Genomic DNA, 17,958 nt, shown 5'->3' with positions numbered 1-17,958 from the left:
CAAAGCACAGAACACAAGGCTTGGTTCTGTAGAGTTAAGCACAGCTTTGCTGGCATTTGCAGGCATGGCACTGTGTGTGCTGGGCAAACGTGGCTGCTCACAGTGTGCTGAGCACTCCATTTCCATTTTGTGCATAATCAGTCACAACATGCTGCAGATTTGGAGTCTGTGGAGTATAACGAGTATTTCCTTTGTAGAATGAAACAGGGAGAGGTAGAGGAACCTGTGATAACAAAGGACCAGCTCTAAATTATGGCTTTGCTTCTTTTGTGTGGAACTCCTTTCCCAGGTGTTCCCCACTGCTTCAGGCCAGTGAGGTCGGGATGCAGGTAACTTGTGAGTCTGGGGAGGAGGCTGCCTGCCTGAGGAGGGATTTCCAGGCTCTTGAGGGTGGGGAGAACTGTCTGGTTAGGGGTAATGAACTACCAGGAGGTGTCAGCTTCCCAGGCATATGGGAGAGGGAAGAGGGTTTTGAAGTCGGTTCAGTCTCCAAGAGGGAGCAGAAGGAATGTAAAGCATGTGACAGGGAAGAGCTGAGCCTGTCTTGGGCAAGTTAGATGGAAAGTTGTCATGAAAGGAAAAAGAAATCAATTTGGAAAAAATGTATCACAGTTGGAGAAGGCTAGTGAAGAGGAGATTGAGAAATACCCCTTCTTTGTTCTCTATAAGGACAAAGAGGACCTTCCTTTTTCATGGTTCTCTAGTAATCGTTCCTGTATCTTGACCTGCAGACTGCCAGTTCCCCTTGGATAATATAATCACCTCAAAGTGGAGGACAGCTGATTGTGGGAAGAGAGAAATTGCTGGCTGTAGTATCTTGGTATCATTTGTGTAGTTGTCATCACTGGCTGACACTATTATTAAGTGCCACAAGACGTTTTAGTCTTTCCCTGAGCAGGCCTGCCACATGCACATAGAGAGAAGCTCAGAATATAGCCTTACTCCAGAGGAAAACCCTAACGTACAGTACTTCTTTGTGTCTCTCTCTCCCGAGCTCTATTGCTGTCCAAGAACTGTGGATATCTTTCTCACCTTCAAATGTAAAAGAGATGCAGTCCCCATGATTTGAATAAGAAACTTGCCCCACCAGATGTATAGTCTAATCTTTCTAGAGCTGAGCAGTAGGAGAGTTTGCTTAAAACAGAACAGCCTTCTACAAGACCTAACGAGGAACTGTGTTCATTTTGGACATTTTATTAAAACAGTGGATGCTCCCAGTGCTCCAGTGCTCGTGACAACAGTCCTTCCTACCTTTCACTGTATGGCCAATTTTTTTGCTCCTTATTTTTCCAGATTTAAAATTACCTGGTTTTGGTTTGGAACTTCATTGTTGTTGTTTTGGGTTGGGTTGTTTATTTGTTTGAAGGATTTTTTTTTTTTTTTTAGAAAAATGCAGAAAATCTGTTGATGCTGAGGATTTCTGTGCTTTCCATCTCCCTGAATTCTGTCTTCATTTACACAGAGACCCCAGACTTCCTCACTGAGGGATGGCCTCTGCCCTGAATCACAAAAGGTCTGTAATCTCCCCAGTGTTGCTAGACCACAAAAGGGACAGTGCCTGTTTTAGGAGCAAACAAATGTCAGAAAAGGAGAAAATTCAAAAGGAATATTTTTTAAGTTTTGCAAAGCAAAACTGATAAGTATAGCACAAAAGACATGAGATTTTAAGAGGTGCCTTAAAGACATTAAACTATGAAATGTTCATAACAGAAATTAAAAGACTTTGAAGTTCCTATGCTTAAGGGAGTTTGGAAAATGGAGCATTAAACCCAGATATCCAGGAGGAGCCAAAGCCTAGCTCAGGGAGTGCTGGTTGCCAGAAGATAGGAGATTGTTTTTTTCAGGTTTCAAAATTCTCCATTTGCCCTGTTTCTGATACTCCTTTTCCAAACACCTACTGCAGCCCATTGGCAGAGGTAGAATGCAGAGTTGTCTGGAGGCCTCTATTGCTGCCCCTCTGCATGTTCTGATGGAGGAAATGGAACTAAATATTTTACACTTGAGATCCAAAAAGCTGATGTTACCAGGCTCTTCACCCTACTCTTTTTTTACTTGCTGGTTTGTGAGTATTTATGGCATTTAAGCCATCAGACTCTTCCAGCTCATTCTCAAGGTGAGGATCTCCCTTGCATTCAGTTTCTCCATGACTGTATTTCAGAGGGGGACAGATTCTCTCTTGTATGAAAGAAGGAGCCTGCTCTGGATACAAGGCTTTCACTTACCCCTTCTTCCCCCTTCCTGACCTGAAGTGAAGCAGGCTTTCTTCAGAATGGTAACAATTCATTTTTTTTAAAAGGGCCCAGTTCCATGCAGATAATTCTTTAGCCAAACGTCTGTAGTCCAAACCTGACTTGTGTTTTTGCACTTAAATGTCAGGAAAGATGCTAAACCTCTGAATAAGCAGTTAGTGTGTTTGCATTCTGCTTTGACTTCTCCTCATTTCTCACACAGAGGTACTGTATGTTGCATATGTCCTGTCCCTCAGACCATGCTGCTATACATTTTCTTTTTTCCCTCCATTACCATCCCCTGGGAAATCTCAAATTCAAGGCTGAAGGAGACTGGGAGCCAACTTCTGCTCTCAGGGTTAAATCTGGGAATCATTCCCCTAGCTTCAAATTTATGCTGGTGCAGTGAAGATGAGAATTTAGCTTTCTGTACTGTTGTCAACAGGGGGAAAATAGAGTCCCTATAAGGCTGTATCCATGGAAACCGTCCTGCTGCAATAGCGGTTGAAGCAGCAAATCAATTTCTCCAGTTTTAAAATGAAACGCATTATAGTGCATCTGGCATTTAAGAGATTATCTGTGCTGATAACTGTGTGGAAAAACCCTCCTCTAGCAAGTACACTGGCAAGAACATTTCTTCCTCCTGATAGAATTCTGATTTTGGGTAGAATGAGCATTGATGATAAAGTACCATGAAGACAGTACAGTGAGACAGAGCCAAGTCCAGAAGCAACAGCATTTAATGAAGGAGAAAATCGTTTAATTTAGCATTTAGCCCAAGTATCTGGGCACATGGTGACTAACATTCAAATGTATTAGCAGAGGCAATGACCTGTCACCTCTGTCTCCCTGCTCTTTGCTTCCGTGGTACCACGTATGACAAACAGTGCAGGAATATGTGTGTGTGTGTGTGTGTGTGTGCTTGGCTGCTGGGCTGTCGGATGAGATTTCAATATTCATTGCAACATGGTCTGGGCAACTGACTTTATACAGGTGTATGTTTCAGAGCCAGAGGCATTTCCAGTGCAGAAAATGTGCTGGCTGTCTCTGTTCTTTATTCTTGTTCCATTTCATCATGTGCAGCTTGAGAGACGATCCCTTTACTATGCCATGGAAGGAGCATGGAAATATGAGGATTTTACACCAGACTTTGACTGTTACCATACACTTTCCCTGCTGTGTGCACAGAGGTTCTACCGTTATTTTTTCACGTTAAGGTATCTCTCTGACCATTTTGGGAAATAATACCCTACTTGATCAGAAAATTGACCATATGCAGATGAGGCTCCATTCTGCTTTTCCTTTTTATCAAATCCAAATATTGCAGTCTGTCTTCTCTATGCCTATCAAATAGAAAAATTATCTGTCTGAGAGAAATATAGTCTTATTTAAGAAAGAGGGAGTGAATCGAATCAGGAGGGAATAAAATTGAACCAGGAGGGAATAAAAAGCATTACAGGAATTGCCTAGATTGTAAGTAGCCCTTCCATTGGTGAGGATCAGATACACATTCCTCTGTCACTTTGCAATGCCTAGGCTGTATTTTATCTGCTTCTGAATCTCAATTCCTTGATAACAGCAATCACATATGCAATACTGTCTTTCTTTATCTACAGCTGCCCTATCTATTATAGCAATCCCTGTTTGATTGACAGTTATGTATTTTTTTCTGACCTAAGGGCAAGCTTATTGCAATGCACTCCTTTCAGGGCTATCACTGAAACACATCCAAAATCTTCAACTGGTGCATAATGTGGCAGTTCAGCATTTGAATGAAGCGAACATGTATTGTTGGGGGCACACATTGATTTTGTTGCTCTGCCACATCTACCAGTTAATGGAAGATGCAGTTCAAACCCCATTAAGTGGTAGAAATGGCTCAGTGGTCTGAAATGCTGTTGTTTGCAGAGAGTGATTTGTTCTACATGTGTCCAATTGCTATGACATTCAGTGTTGTCTGTTTGGTCAGTACCAAAGATTTTAAGAGTTGGACAAAGATCTCCCAATGTACTGCTTAAAAGGACTGTGCTTCCTTTTTGAAGATGAAGTTTCCTGCTGAAAAACATCTGGTTTAAAATCACAAACTTCTGCAGCTTGTTTTCTATGATCCATGAATGTACCGATCTAGGAATCCTTGCAATATTCAGGAATTGGATTGCATTTACTTTGTAAGTCCTAAACTTTAGATATGAAGAATGAAAACTATATTTCTCATTTAATTTTTTATTTGTAATTCCTACTTTCTATATTAGCCTTCCATATTCCTGTGTGAGGATGCCTGGGGCTCCTTTACAGTCAGGGTTCAAATTCCTGGTGAGCTCAGATACAAGGCATTTGCAGATTTCTCTCTAAAAGGCCAGGAAAGTGAGAAATGGAAGAGAAGCTGTGACAGGCATTTCTTGTACCATTCTTCATCACAGTCCTGTGTCTGTGTTCGTCAGGGTAGCAAAGCTGAAGAGACCAGGCAGGGAAACCCTGCACACTCTTTGGAGCAGAGAGGATGGGCTTGTTTGTTACTGTGGGTCCTGGGACATGCTGAGATGGGCTGACAAAGCCTGGAGGTTTTAATGGCTTTTGATAAGGGCTCTTCCTCTACCCTGTGACAAATGGCAAGAAAGGGTATGTTTTTCCCACCTCCTTCAGGTCAGACATGGGAGTCCATGGCAGGACTGGGGACTACATTTGTTCTGAGTGACAAAGCAGGAGCCACCTGTGGATCTGTCACTTGTCTCACAGCTCCCAAGTGTGGCATTTGAAAACATTCTTAATGCATAAGCTCTTGCAATTTGCACAGTCATGTCCAGCGTAGGAGTGTTTCTCGGTGCTGTCTGTCTCCATGGATTCAGAGGTAACACTGTGTTTGTACATTGCCTCTCTTACACTGCCACCCCCGTGATTAAGGCAAAGCTCCTGAGTCATCTTCACAAAGATTTAAAATTTCCGGCAAACCTGTAGGCCATCTGTTAATGTGGGCAGGCAAGAAAATACCGGGTAGGAAAATTCAGTCACATGCCAGTGTTTGTTTCTGTCCCCACAGCCAGTTCTTTTAACCGTGGTAAATGACATTTTAACTATTGTCTAATATATTTTTCCGTAAAAAAATTGTAACAAACAGCAACCCTGCTGTTAAATGATTCCTTAAAATGAGCCCAGTCTTCAAAGTCACTTTATATGTAAATCCAATCTATGTTCTAAAGTTTCATTTATTTTACTGTTTGAGAAACCTTTATCAAAAATCAGCAGTTCCCTCTTGGAAAAAAAGCTTGAATTGCCTTTCCCGGTGTCTCAGGTGAAACCATGACCTGGTCACATTCCTGCCATGGCAGGTATTATCAGTGCTGGCATGTGGTGGCACAGAGCAGCTGCCACTTGATACAATGCAAAGAATGTGCCCCAAGTCCAGTAATGTCTACTTGTGTTATGTCTTGTTCAGTGTAAAGATACAGTCTGTTACCGCTCCTGACAGTCACACAGCTAGGGCTGCCTTCTCTGTTTCTATCAGAAAGCTACTCCTCAAATTTAGAATCCCTTTGCATTGCTAGCCTGAGAAGGCAGGGATATTCTTAGCAGTACCCTGTGGATTAATATTCACAACAAAACAAAAATATCAGGCCAATCCATACATTGATCTGTTCTTCTGACCCCAAGAAGCTGTGCCTAGTCCTGGTTCCATACATATACTAATTGCAAGCACAAACCTTGCCTCATCTACGCTCAGTTTTTCATTTCAGAAATATCTACAATGGGCGAGTAGCTTAGTCCTTGGGGACTGTGGTGTGTCCTTGGATGGCAAGTTCTGCAAAAAGTCTGGTGACACAAGAAGATGACTTGCTAATCAGCAGAATCACCACAAATGCAGCATTGTTTACAACAAAAATGGAAAAAAAACCCAAGATCACTTATTTCAGGTGAGAAAGACCTGATTTCTGATGAACAGATTATAACTAAACAGTGTGCTCATAAAGAGTATGGAAGACTGACAATCTCTGGCCCTTAACTTCATGCAGACCCCTGAAAAATAACCCTCTCTGCAATGGGAGACTTGTTAGTGGGCAAGGTCATTTTCACAATGATGTAAATAGAAAAGCGGGTGGCTGAATCTATTCAGACTTGAAAATGTAAGGGTGTTCTTGCCTCATGCAGAGAGAAACACTGTCCTTTTTAGTTTGTGCTGCTTGGGAAGCCTTTAGAGATGACCAGAAAGCAGTCACACTGCTGTGAACAGCAAGAGACAGAGAAATGTTGTGTTCTGTGTATCCTTCTGTTCAATAGTGAGCTGTTCCTTAATTCTCTATCCTGGTCCTTGCTGCAGCCTCCTCTTTATCTTCCACCACCTCCAAGGGGGCTTTCTCAGAGGTCAAGGCTGGGCAGAGTCCAGCCAATCTGTCAGATTTGGCAGGACACATGATAGAGCATTTACACAAGTTTCATACCTCTACAACGTATTCCTCTCACCACCTGGAGGACAGAGAATTTCTCAGCTGGCTGGAACTCTCTGTACAGATAATACCTGCTCTGGCCTAAAGCCTCCTGTGACAGGTAAACCTGAACCAGCACAATCACTGTGTGCTGCATCAAATGTTTCTGGTTTGCAGCAAAGGTGTTTCTTACCCTGTGTCACAGGGCAGATTCTGGATCTCCCTACACTATGTGAGTGTGACTGAAGGATTTTCAAATGCTTGCAGTGCAGCACAGACCCTGTAATCCCTTTCTTGAGACGCCTGTCAAGCCTTGTGGAGCATGCCTTGGCTTCAGCTCTGCCACAGCACAGTTTGGCCAGAGACCAACTGCACCTTCTGGAGAAATATTTCACGCTTGGAAGAAGGAGGACCATCCTTTTGGTGCAGTTAGGAGCTGCAGCACAGTACTGTGGCCTTTCCCTTGTGCTTGAGGGCACACCCTATGTGTGCAACTGTAGGACAGGGCACATCTGCAGTGTGATTTAACATTGCAGATCCCTGGCTTTCGCATGCGACCCCCTGTATAAATGACAGACCTCGAATATCTCAGACTCCACTGCTGTTAAGTGTCCCTCTGTGAAAAAGGAATAGATGTTACCTGTTTTGCATTTAATTTCACCCTTCCTGTAAGCACTCACCGTCTCCATGCAGGTGTGTTACTGGTGGTTCCTGGCTGTCACTGCTGTATCCAGGGCTGCTGCCTCTAGGAGAGGGGACAGAGCCCTCCCTCCAGCCAGGCCATGGCAGGGGGTCTCTGCATAGTTCCAGGGCCCTGGGCTGCACTGCTTGGCCTCCTCAGGCTGCAGCGAGTCAGAGAGAGAGACAGCTGTGCTGTGTGAGGCTTGGGAGAAGGTACCAGGGATGTCTGGGCAGACAGAGTTAAAGAGAGGTAAAAATGTTGGTCTACTAAGAGATGTCTCAGGGCCAGAGTCATTTGGACTGAGACCAAAGTCCTTTAAATAGGAGAGTGCTTGATTATTCAGCTGGGCATATTCAAAATTTATCTTGCTTCTAGTAACCTCATCTAGAATTTTTGCTCTACTGTTTTGATCTTCAGAGCAAATTTGCTCCCCATTTTGCTTCAAATGGTAGAGACTGCTAGATTGGAAACTTGTCTCATAGTTGTATTGGTTTGTACTAGGAATACTGGGATATTCTGGATTTTGAGCAATATAGTTGCATTCATTTTGCAACAATAACTTGTTTTTGTACTGAGACATCTTATGAATGATACTGTTCATTTCATTCCCGATGTATTTATCTTCCAGGTGCTTGTTTTCATAGCTAATTTTCAATGATGCCACCTGTGTTACACAGTGCTCTAAGAGCTGCACTATGTTAGTGCTGCTCTCTGTTGGTGTGGGGCTAACGTAGCTCTGGAAGTGATTGAAGGTTAGAGGCTGCAGTGGTTTGTCACAGGAAGCAGAGAGAGAGTGATACACTGGTTTATTTCTGTCTTCCCTCTCAAGGGGATCTCGGAGTGAGGTCGCAGCAGTCTTGTAGGAGTAACATGATTCTACTTCGTGATTATCATCTAATGAAGGATTTTCCAAGCTCTGGAAGCCACTCTCTCTGTTCAGCTTTTCTGGCAGTAGGATTTTATCTCCAGATGTCTCATGTCTCAGTGAAATTGCCACCTTCTCATTCTCAGTTGAAGATGTCTGCAGATTGTCTCTGTTAGCCTGTGATTGTGGTGCATAACTTGATGATCTGATGGTTTCCACAGTCCCAGACACTGTAGATAAGTCATTGTGGTAACTCCCTTCTCTTTCTTGGAAATCCAGATTAGTTGTGCTCAGGGAGGAGTCCAAGCTGTGGTCTCTTCCAGCAGTGTGTACTGAAGAGGCTTGGGTTGTGTGTTTGCTTTCCTCCAAAGGCACACCTACATAAAATGTATTAGATTCTCCCTTACTTGGTGGCTCCTGCTGAGCTTCTGTGCTCCCTTTCTGCTCTGGACTGTGACTGGGTAGGATCAATGAATCATTAGACTTTTCTGGCTGTGACTGAGGACTCTGAAGAGAGTCAGGGGAAGAAATGAGTCCTGAGTGTTTTCGTAGCCAGTTTATTATTCCCATGGTCAGTGAAAGCTCAGTATCACAGAGCTTTAGCAAACATTCTTTGCCTTTCCATGTGCTGTGGAAAAAACCCTGGCTGATGATGTCTAGAGTTGGTTGGGAAGCCATGTTCTCCTCAGCTCCAACATGAAAGCTGTAAATGGACAAAGGGATTTCAATGGCTTGCTCTGAAACACTTTCAGATGCACACAGGTCATCATCAAGGATAGGGTTTACTTTGACTTCATTTGGGTCATAGAAGAGCTCATAAAGGGCATCTCCACTGTAGCTGTCTCTTGGAAATCTACCTGGGACACCAGGGGTCTGAGCTTCCTTCAGTTCATCATCTTGTCCAGGAGAGAATGAATCATAGTAACCTTCATCACTTGTGGATGTGGATTCCTGGTTTTCACTTTTCGGTGTTTCTGTTTCTGTGGAGCTATCTTTGGAATTGTCACCTTCTTTATCAGGTGACACTTGGGGGTCTGTGACCAGTACAGCAGCCTGACTTCTATCCTTTTCTATGTCAGATCCAGGTATCTTCAGTAACTGCTTTTCAAACAGAGCACTCTGATGTAGCCTCACTGATTTATTGATGTTGTCCCAAAACTTTGCAAATTCCACGGTCTCATTCTGGCCGGGAGAGGCCAGCTGCTCCACCCCTCCTTGGAAGGAGCCCATAACAGGGCTGTCTTTGTGTTTGCTTCGCCTCAGCAGAAGGTCTCTGCTGTTCTCCAGCTCCAGGTGAGCAGAGCTCTCATCAGCAAAGATTTCCCCACAGCCAGTGAGGGAGTCAAAGCTCTTCAGCGAGGCAACATCTTCACACAGGGCATTGCAGTAGTCGTAGGAGGAGTCAGACTGCAGTTCGCTGTCTGAGCAGTCCTGTGACAAGCAATCAGCTGCACAAGTTTCTCCAGTTTTGAAAAGATACTTCATAAGACGTCCAGAAAACTCACTCTTGCAGCCTGGAGAGGATAGGTTCTTGTCCTTCTCAACCAGAAGTGTGAGACTGTCCGGTTTATTTTTTCTTATATGAAATATATCTCTGAGCCCTTTCTTAGATCTCTTGAGGGAAATCCTCTTCCTGGGAATGGTTTTTGCGACAGCTGGTACAAAAGGCATCTGTGGCACAAAGTTCCTGTAATCAATCATCTGACTGCTGCATGCAGACGGGCTGGGGCTGACCACACACTCCTTCTTACTGCTGGAGCTGGACATCCCTGAAAAGCTGATGCTATTGACAAGTCGGCCCTTGCCCTTTCCAGAAAAACCCTCCTCACAAGCCCTGCTGCTGGGGCTGCAGTGCTCTGCTTTGTCTGCCTCAGCAACACAGTCATGGGTTTTACTCTTCCTTACGAGCTTGTAGGAGGAGCCAGATGATTTTTCCAGGTTGTGATCACCAGCTCCACTCCTTGCTGCTCTGCTAGAAAATCTGTAGTTCTTGTGTGTAGCCAGACATGCCAGCTGGACTTCAGCAACACTTTGGTTTCCCTCCAGAGCAGCCTTTTTGTCTTTCCCTAACTCATCTTTGTTGGTAGGAGCTATATGCACTGATGGCACTTTCTCATGTTGCACACTGGATTTTATGAAGGTCTTTCCTCTCTTGAGCTCCATACTGCTTCCTTACATCTGTTTCTGTAAAAACAGGAGAACATAACTACTGTGAGGTTGGTGGGTGGCACCTGGAAATGTTGAAAGCAACTGGAGAACAAAGGAAGGGATATTAAGCGTTATAAAACTGAGCTTTTCTGTCACCAGACATTTCCTATCACTGAGTCATGGTACTGCATGAGAAACAGATTGAGTGAAGCTAAAAGTGTGTTGGCTGGAAGATCCAGCAAGGAGAAAACAATGCGCATTATGGGTTGGTAGCTGCAGATCGGAAAACGTTTTGTCTGTTAGAAATAGATGGATTTTGATTGAGGATTATGACTTTTGGGATGGCTTTTAACAAGGTAGAGGTCCTGTTCTGAAAGTAAAACAGGCATCAATGAAAAGCAATGCCTGAGAAACTTCAACATGCTAGTGTGTTGTGCATCAGGGAGGCAGCAAATCATTGTTCTGTACCTGAGAAGAGGACAAAGATCTCAAGGTGGGAAATCTCCTGAGAAAACAGATCAAACTTTTGACACACAATGCTCACTTTATATTAAAACAATTCTCATCTGTGAATAATAAATCCATAAACCTTGGTACTCTCCTGGAAGCATGCTGAAATTGAATTACTGCGTTTGCTTCCCCCTGAGCATAATGTATCATTTTCCACACTGCTACTTTTATTGTCAAAAATCAAAAATGCCATTTTGAAAATCACTGTTAGTTATGACAAAAGTGTCATCTCCAATTTACAAAAACCAGTGTAGCACACAGAGGTATGGCCACATTGAATCTGCACTGGGCATTGATTAGCTATTTCTAAAAATACTCTAGTACCTGTATCAATGCCAGTTTCAGGCTCTGCCTAAATAGTTTAGTATTGAACCTGTTTTATGTTTTCATAAATATAATTAGTCATTAATTATTTTAGCCATGTCACTTTCAGTTTTCCAGCAGTTATTTCATAGAAATATCTGATCCTTTCCTGTCTTGCATCAACTTGAATATTGAGTAAGCCAATGGAGTTACATAAAGGTAGGTGAGGGATGAAGCAAGCACTTCCTAAAAGCTGTTAGAGCAATGAGATTTTTATTTGATGGGAAGCATCACAATAGCTCCAAGTCCTGTTCTTGAAAGAACATGCTTGGATCTCTCCTTAGTGAAAGCTCATTTAATGATTTATCTTGTTTTGAATTGGTTAGATATAACTAAACAATTGGAGACACTGGACAGGGTATTTTAAATTCAGCACCAAGCCTAGCCTTTGTACTCCTAAAGTAGAACTTAAAGCAGTCTTCAGTCTATCTTGAGCTATAACAGCTGTCTGTAGCTTCCACAGGCTTTCCAGTTGCAAGGCCTTGCTGGAGCAGCCACACTATGACTCACAAGGTGTGGGTCTGTGTATTTGGGAGCACTTCTCCAGCAGGCAGAGCACTGACAGCCCCTTTTCCATAGAAGCTGCAAACTAGCAGGTGATTAGCAATATTTACAGCTAAATGTAGGTCAATGACAAAAGGCAGAGAATCTTTTGTTCTGGGCTAAGTATGAATATTTGACATGCTATGGAAAACATGGTGGGTAGTGATAGATGGGCGTCTATCAGTGAGATTGAGATGCTGGCACATTTATTTGCACTTGGCACTACATGTGAGTGTTACAGAACATTCTTAATGAAAGCCAGTAGACATTTTACTACACTGTCAGGTATCTGAAGTTCACTGATGCTGCGGGAAACTTGTTTTGCATATTTAGAAATAGGTCACTGGGACACAATTACACTCCGCTTCTGAAAAGCAAGGTGGGATCGACAAGCAATTCGGTGTGCACAACTCCAGCGGAGCTGTGAAAACAATCAGAAACAGCTGATGCAAGACCAGTTATTAATATCCCAGAAATAAAGTGTCTGACATCTCAGTCCTTTGCAAGTGTACAAGTAGGTACTTTGTCCCTGTGGGAAGCTCCTGATGCTGCTGAGAAGCTCCTTAGAGGTCTGTGACATTGGCAAGTGACAGCCTTATAACAGTTTTATGTAGGACTCTTTGAAGTCCTGCAGCTGCTCCTGCCCATTCTGAGTATTAAGCAGAGGTCACTTTTGTGGGATATTGGTTACTTGGGAACTTTTCTGCAGATGCATTAAAAAGGCTTTTAGGGATGGGTTTATTTACTGTCAGGTATAAAATGTATTAAAACTAAGAATTCAGGATGACATTAGGTAATCTTTGGAATTAAGTAATGTTTGATCTGAATTGTATCTCCTTGATAAGAAACACAATGGATGACCAGTTTGATAACTGGGTCTAGAAACTTCAAGGCTTGTTCTTCTGGGGTTTTTTTTCGTTTGTTTTTGTTTGGTTTTGGGGCTTTGGGGTTTTTTTGGTTGGTTGGTTGGTTGGTTTTTTGTAGATTAGATGAGCACTTTTAATCTGAAAGCCAAAATGGCCCAAGTAAGATTTTCACTGAGAATATCTGTACTATAATAATGTGAGCTACACTGGTGGTAGCCTATGCTATCTTTTTTGTTTCTTCTGATGAGGAAACAAGTGTTTTGGCTTTGTGGGGCTTTTGTGGTTTAGTTTGTTGTTTTTTTAAAATATCTATTATATATATAAATACCAACTTTGTAGTTTAATTATTTAATGTCTCTATTCCTATATATTCTTTTTCTAATACTCCCTCAGGATTCATGCCATACTTAGTATCTAGTTCATTGTGTCATCCTGCTTATTCTAAGACTGTCACATCTTTGTAAAACTTCCCCCTTAAAAATGTTATTCAAAATGAACAACATGAAAAAGAAGGCCTCCTGAGTCAACTCTTTGAGGGCTCTTCAGGGTGGACTACCAGAGTCTGCAGATTTTTTAAAACATTCATCTTAAATGATGTTTTTAACTTCCCATACTCTGAGTTCCTCTTCATACTCATGTGATGTAAACTATCAATGAGCTTCTTTCCAAAAATAGAACAGAAATATTTATGTGATGATTCCCTCTTTCTATATCTATTAATACTTTTAGCCCTTTTGGTCATAATGAATTATACTATTATACCATTTTTGTTTGGTCTCTACAGAGACACAAGTTCTAACTCTAATCCCAAAAGCTGTACCAGTGAAGTCAGATTAAAGGGCTGTAAGGGAAAGTTACCCTCCAGTGGTTATGGAAAGCTAATCAAAATTCTATGAAAAATTATTATAGGCATTTAAAACATAGTACATTTTTCTGTGATTTCTTGACCCATGCACTCAGCTACACTATTGCCTCTCTCTGTTCCTTTTCAATTATTCTCCTCTTGGACTTGCAGTGTATCTCTTCTTCCACATGGATAAAACAGATATTGGGGCCTGATTTACACCTTTGCAAAGGAAATACAATTGGCAATTAAAAAGCACTGTAAAGAACAGAAATCTGTGGAGACTAGCAGTCAGTGTACTGAAACTCTCAATGTTTTCTTCATTAATAACTAATATATTTTACTATCTGCAAAACTGCTTATGGAACGTGTTTAAATAGAGGGCATCCTTGAATCTTACACTGGGCCACAGTTTAGTTGTCATTTACAATAATATTTGGTGCAGCAGCAGCAGTATTGAGACTTCCCATCTACAGTAAACAGTACTTTTTGTCTGGCTTGATCAGACCAGCTGCTCACTTTTAGGATTTCACAGGTGTCTAAGCAGGCAATTAGATCCGGATTTGAGGTTTATACTATCATGGAAATAAGGTTTGCTTTTAAATTTGGTTAATATTGCTCATAAAATACAGAGATACTTCATGCTCAAACATTTACCACCTGTGCAGGGTGTGTGACAGCCTTTTCATAAAACCAGAAGGTTTTACTGTGTCTGTGATTCATCTAAAAGTAAATTAAAGTTTTAGAATGGAAAGATGAACACATTCCTGTGGGCTGAGGAGACTTGATTTTAGGACAGTCAAAGCAATTGCTTATGGTTCTGGGTTTTGAGGACCTGAACAAAGCTGAGTTAGGTAACTGTTCTGGTTAATAAGAGCCATATTCAGATGGCCCAAATTCTACCTAAGTCCAGGCCAACATACCAGGGCCAAAGAGGGGTGCAATGGAGCTAGATAGTCATTAGGAAAATGGGTGGAGGTAGGATTCAAACTGTCCAGATATTGCCTCTGTCATGTGAGTCAAAGAGAGAGGTCACATTTGCCTCTGCCCATGGTCCCCAACACTGCCAGCCATCCACAAGTTTCCCTTTGTGGTGGAATGTGAGAGCCTTGCTTTGGGTTTTGGGCTTGGTCAAAGTTGTTGTATCTTGCTATGTTATAACACAGTAGAAAGGTTTGTTCGGGTTGTCTTCAACGAAAAGGTAAAATATCAGTCCTCTTGCATTTAATTCCAGGAATATCATCCCTCTGGGAAAGCAGAAGTATCTGTTTCACTGAGGTTGTGTGGACAGAAATAATACAATTACAAAAAGGAAATTTAGATAAAGTCTCCAGCTTTAGCAAGTTTGGCTCAAAAATAATATCTCTTTGAGCTAGAAACAGGTAAGATTCATAATACTGTGGTTTTGAAGGAGAGATAGGAGTGTTTTTTCTTTGCATATAGATCACAAAACTGGGTGGTGCCTGTCTCATGCAAAGGAGAGTTCTGCATGTCACTTGGCATCTGAATTTCACCTCCCTCCAAGCATTTTCTTTTTATTAAATGAAAGAGTTGATAAACACTGAATAGTCTTTTCGGATTTTTAATTCAAAAATAAGGAAAAACCTTTCATTGGACTGCTTTTATGTTTTAGGATACAAGTTTGGAGTGAGTCCAAAATCCCTTTTCTACAAGTGGCTTCACATCAATCAGACTTAAGATGCTGAGTGTCAGAGGTACCTTTGAAAATGTTACCGTGCTTTTCCATCAGAAATTGTGGACTAGTTAAATTTCCTGAAAGCATCTCTCTGGTTTGGGTACATGGGCATGCATTATACTTCAAATCCAGCATTTTAAGATGAAAATTTTTTTTAAATATTTCTTGATAAATTGTGTGATGGGTGGGAAAGGGGAAAAGAACAGAGCGCTCTGGGAGACTCTCCCAGTTCTTAACCTCAGAAGATTTTTACTGGCCACCAGTTGGAAGTCTAAAACACAAAAACAAGTAAGCACGAGGTGGTGAAGCCACAGCTAGTTTAAAAGTCAGAGAACAACACTAATTTTTAATGCTTAGTGTCTAATCAATTAGCAGTGCATAAAGAACAGCTGGTGCTCCCAGTAAAGGGGGGTATTTTTGGAATAAGACTGTTTATTTACAGGCAAAAACATTAACTCTGTCTCAGAAGATGAAATTTAATAATGCAAACACTTACTAATAATCATGAATGTATATTCCATTCTGTTAATTTGATTTTTAGTTGTTAACACAGTACGGCTTCCTTGCCAGAGGGTAGTGATATTCTCACTGCAGTTATTGTAACACTGTTTCTAGTAAGCAAAGAAACATAACAGTTCCTCTGGTAAAAACCAAAGAGGATTTTAAAGCAGGGCTCATCTTCTCCCTTAAACTGATTACCCTGGCACTATCTCATCTCCATTGGAAAGCAGAAAAGACGAGGGTGGAAAGGATGGAGGATGTAATCAGGGACAGTCATGATTCAGGAAAGAGCAGAATGTTTATTTTTAAAGACGCCTGTGTGGCACACAAACCTGCATTGAGATCATGCCTCTCCTTAGGAGTATGCCTCTCATCATCGTTACTGGCTGTATCTTATCACTCCCGTTAATCATTTGTCTCTCTTGGGTAACCCAGGATGCCTAATTATTTGCATATACATTTAGGTCAGGCAACGGCTTTCTCATGAAGAACCAGCAAAAAGCACATTGCTGTGTTTTTAATTCAACCCTCATTCCACTGAGCACACAAAGTAAAATCTTACACTCCCCAGCAGAATACTAGAAAGATGTGTAGTTAAATGCTTAATCTTATTAGCAATGTGCTATAGGGAAGTCTGAACCTTCCTTTAAGCCCTGACAACTGCTTCGTAGAGCTCAGGATTTCTCGTAGTAAAATTAACCACGTTTCTACTCCCAGCACACTGTCCTGCTGCATGCTGACAGGAGGGATCCTGGGGGCTCAGCAGCACCCAGTGCTTCCCCCAGCCCCATCTGGGGCACCCACAGCTTCCCCCAGCCCTGTGTGGCATGTGTGGCAGGGCAGAAGGAGGCTGAGACCATGACAAAAGGAGGCTCCTTCTCTGACAAAACCTCTGCACCCCTCACTCAGTTTTCTTCTGTACCTGAGGCTGAAAGAAACGTAACTGCTTGAAACGTTCCAATTACATCATGTATAAGGGCAGCATTAACTCCTGCGCAGGGAGCTATCGAGTCATCACTGTAGTGCTAAGAGAAGGCAGCAGAGCAGAAATTTCCACTGCATACCTGAGAAGGAAACAGGGCTTTTTTTTTTTTTTTATTGCCCTTACCAGCAGCCTGTTGGTACCAGAAAGCAAAGTGTTAACACTGACAGCTTTGGCTGTCCTCAGTAATTTATTGCTTTAAAATGAGATAGCACGTGCATTTTTATAAATACAGGCACAAACTTGTCAGATGTATGGAAAAAGAAGCAAAAAGCAACGCTTCAAAAACAAGCAGTCATCCCAAAATAATAGTCACTCAGAGTCACTGTGAGTGTCAGGGCAAAAGAAATGCCATTGCACCAGAGCAAACAAGGCAGATAATAAAAATCCTACTCACCATGTTTTATCACTGAGCAGAAATCCTCTGTCTCCTAGCCTTGCTCCTGAAGCTGGTCTTTATCCAGAGGCTCCTATGATGCTTTTCAGATTCTGAGGGGCTGGACCACTGCTGCTCTCCAGTGTTACTCTCCACCCCCTGTCTTTTCCTCCTCCTTCTTCCTTCATCCCCACCCCCTCGTTCCTCCAGCTTGTAGCTTTTTCGTACCTTACATAGATTCTAAGCTTACACATGGAGCTTGATATAGGAAAGATGCTTATTTCAGCCATCTGCTTGATGCCACAGAAATGCCTCCTTTGCTTTAGGAATAAAAGCCCAGGAGGTAAGCTCGGGAGTTCTGAGCCAGCATTTTGGTTCCTCTCTAAATGGCTGCTTATTAAATAGGGAGGAATAAATCCAAATTAATTTCATTTCTCACATACTGTTTTGTTTCAGACTAGGATTCAGGAAAAGTGACCTGAATGTGTTTTAGGTTAGTGCGATGCTTCACTGGCAGTGTGTGCAGGTTACTGGACTGTGCCACCCTTTGTAGAGCTTGCTTTAAAGCTGAAGTTAGAAGGGATTTCATGTGGGAGCAAAGTGGTGTGAGGGAAAAGAGTGTCTATTTCAGCTGCCCAAAGCTGGAGTGCCTGGTGTTAGCCTCATACTGCCTTCAACAAACATCATTTACCAAATTCTCCTTACAGTCAGTCTAACTTTTGCTTCAGTATGCGGTGAAGGCAACAGCTAGTGCTACAACATCATTCTTTGTTATATAGATGAGTTTATTATCATCACAGACACCAGGGCTCTAATTTCACAAAAGTGTAAAGCTGGCATCCTTTCCCCAGCCCTCTCCCCTGAAGGACTCCCGACCTGATCATATCCTGATTGTCCCATTACCTCCTCTCTAAGTCCTTTCCAATAGCCTCTCAA

The 17,958-nt window shown here is 42.2% G+C and overlaps 1 protein-coding gene across 2 annotated transcripts in view; it reads right to left on the bottom strand.

The window, feature by feature from the left end:
• AMER3 (APC membrane recruitment protein 3) overlaps positions 1-17,180 on the bottom strand; it is a 41,135-nt gene extending 23,955 nt beyond the window's left edge. For both annotated transcript variants that reach the window (XR_014854116.1, XM_085069764.1), the window contains exons 1-2: positions 17,044-17,180; positions 7,327-10,377 (exon numbers count right to left, since the gene is read on the bottom strand). Coding sequence is in view for 1 of the 2 variants with exons in the window: in XM_085069764.1 (XP_084925890.1) it covers positions 7,345-10,356 (3,012 nt within the window). In the remaining variant the exon portion in view is untranslated. The remainder of the gene's footprint in view (positions 1-7,326; positions 10,378-17,043) is intronic.
• Positions 17,181-17,958: the final 778 nt, after the last annotated feature.

This window comes from Lichenostomus cassidix, chromosome 9 (assembly GCF_008360975.1).
Source record: "Lichenostomus cassidix isolate B80296 chromosome 9, HeHo_3.0, whole genome shotgun sequence".
NCBI lineage: Eukaryota > Metazoa > Chordata > Aves > Passeriformes > Meliphagidae > Lichenostomus > Lichenostomus cassidix.
This window is presented reverse-complemented; position numbering and strand designations above follow the sequence as displayed.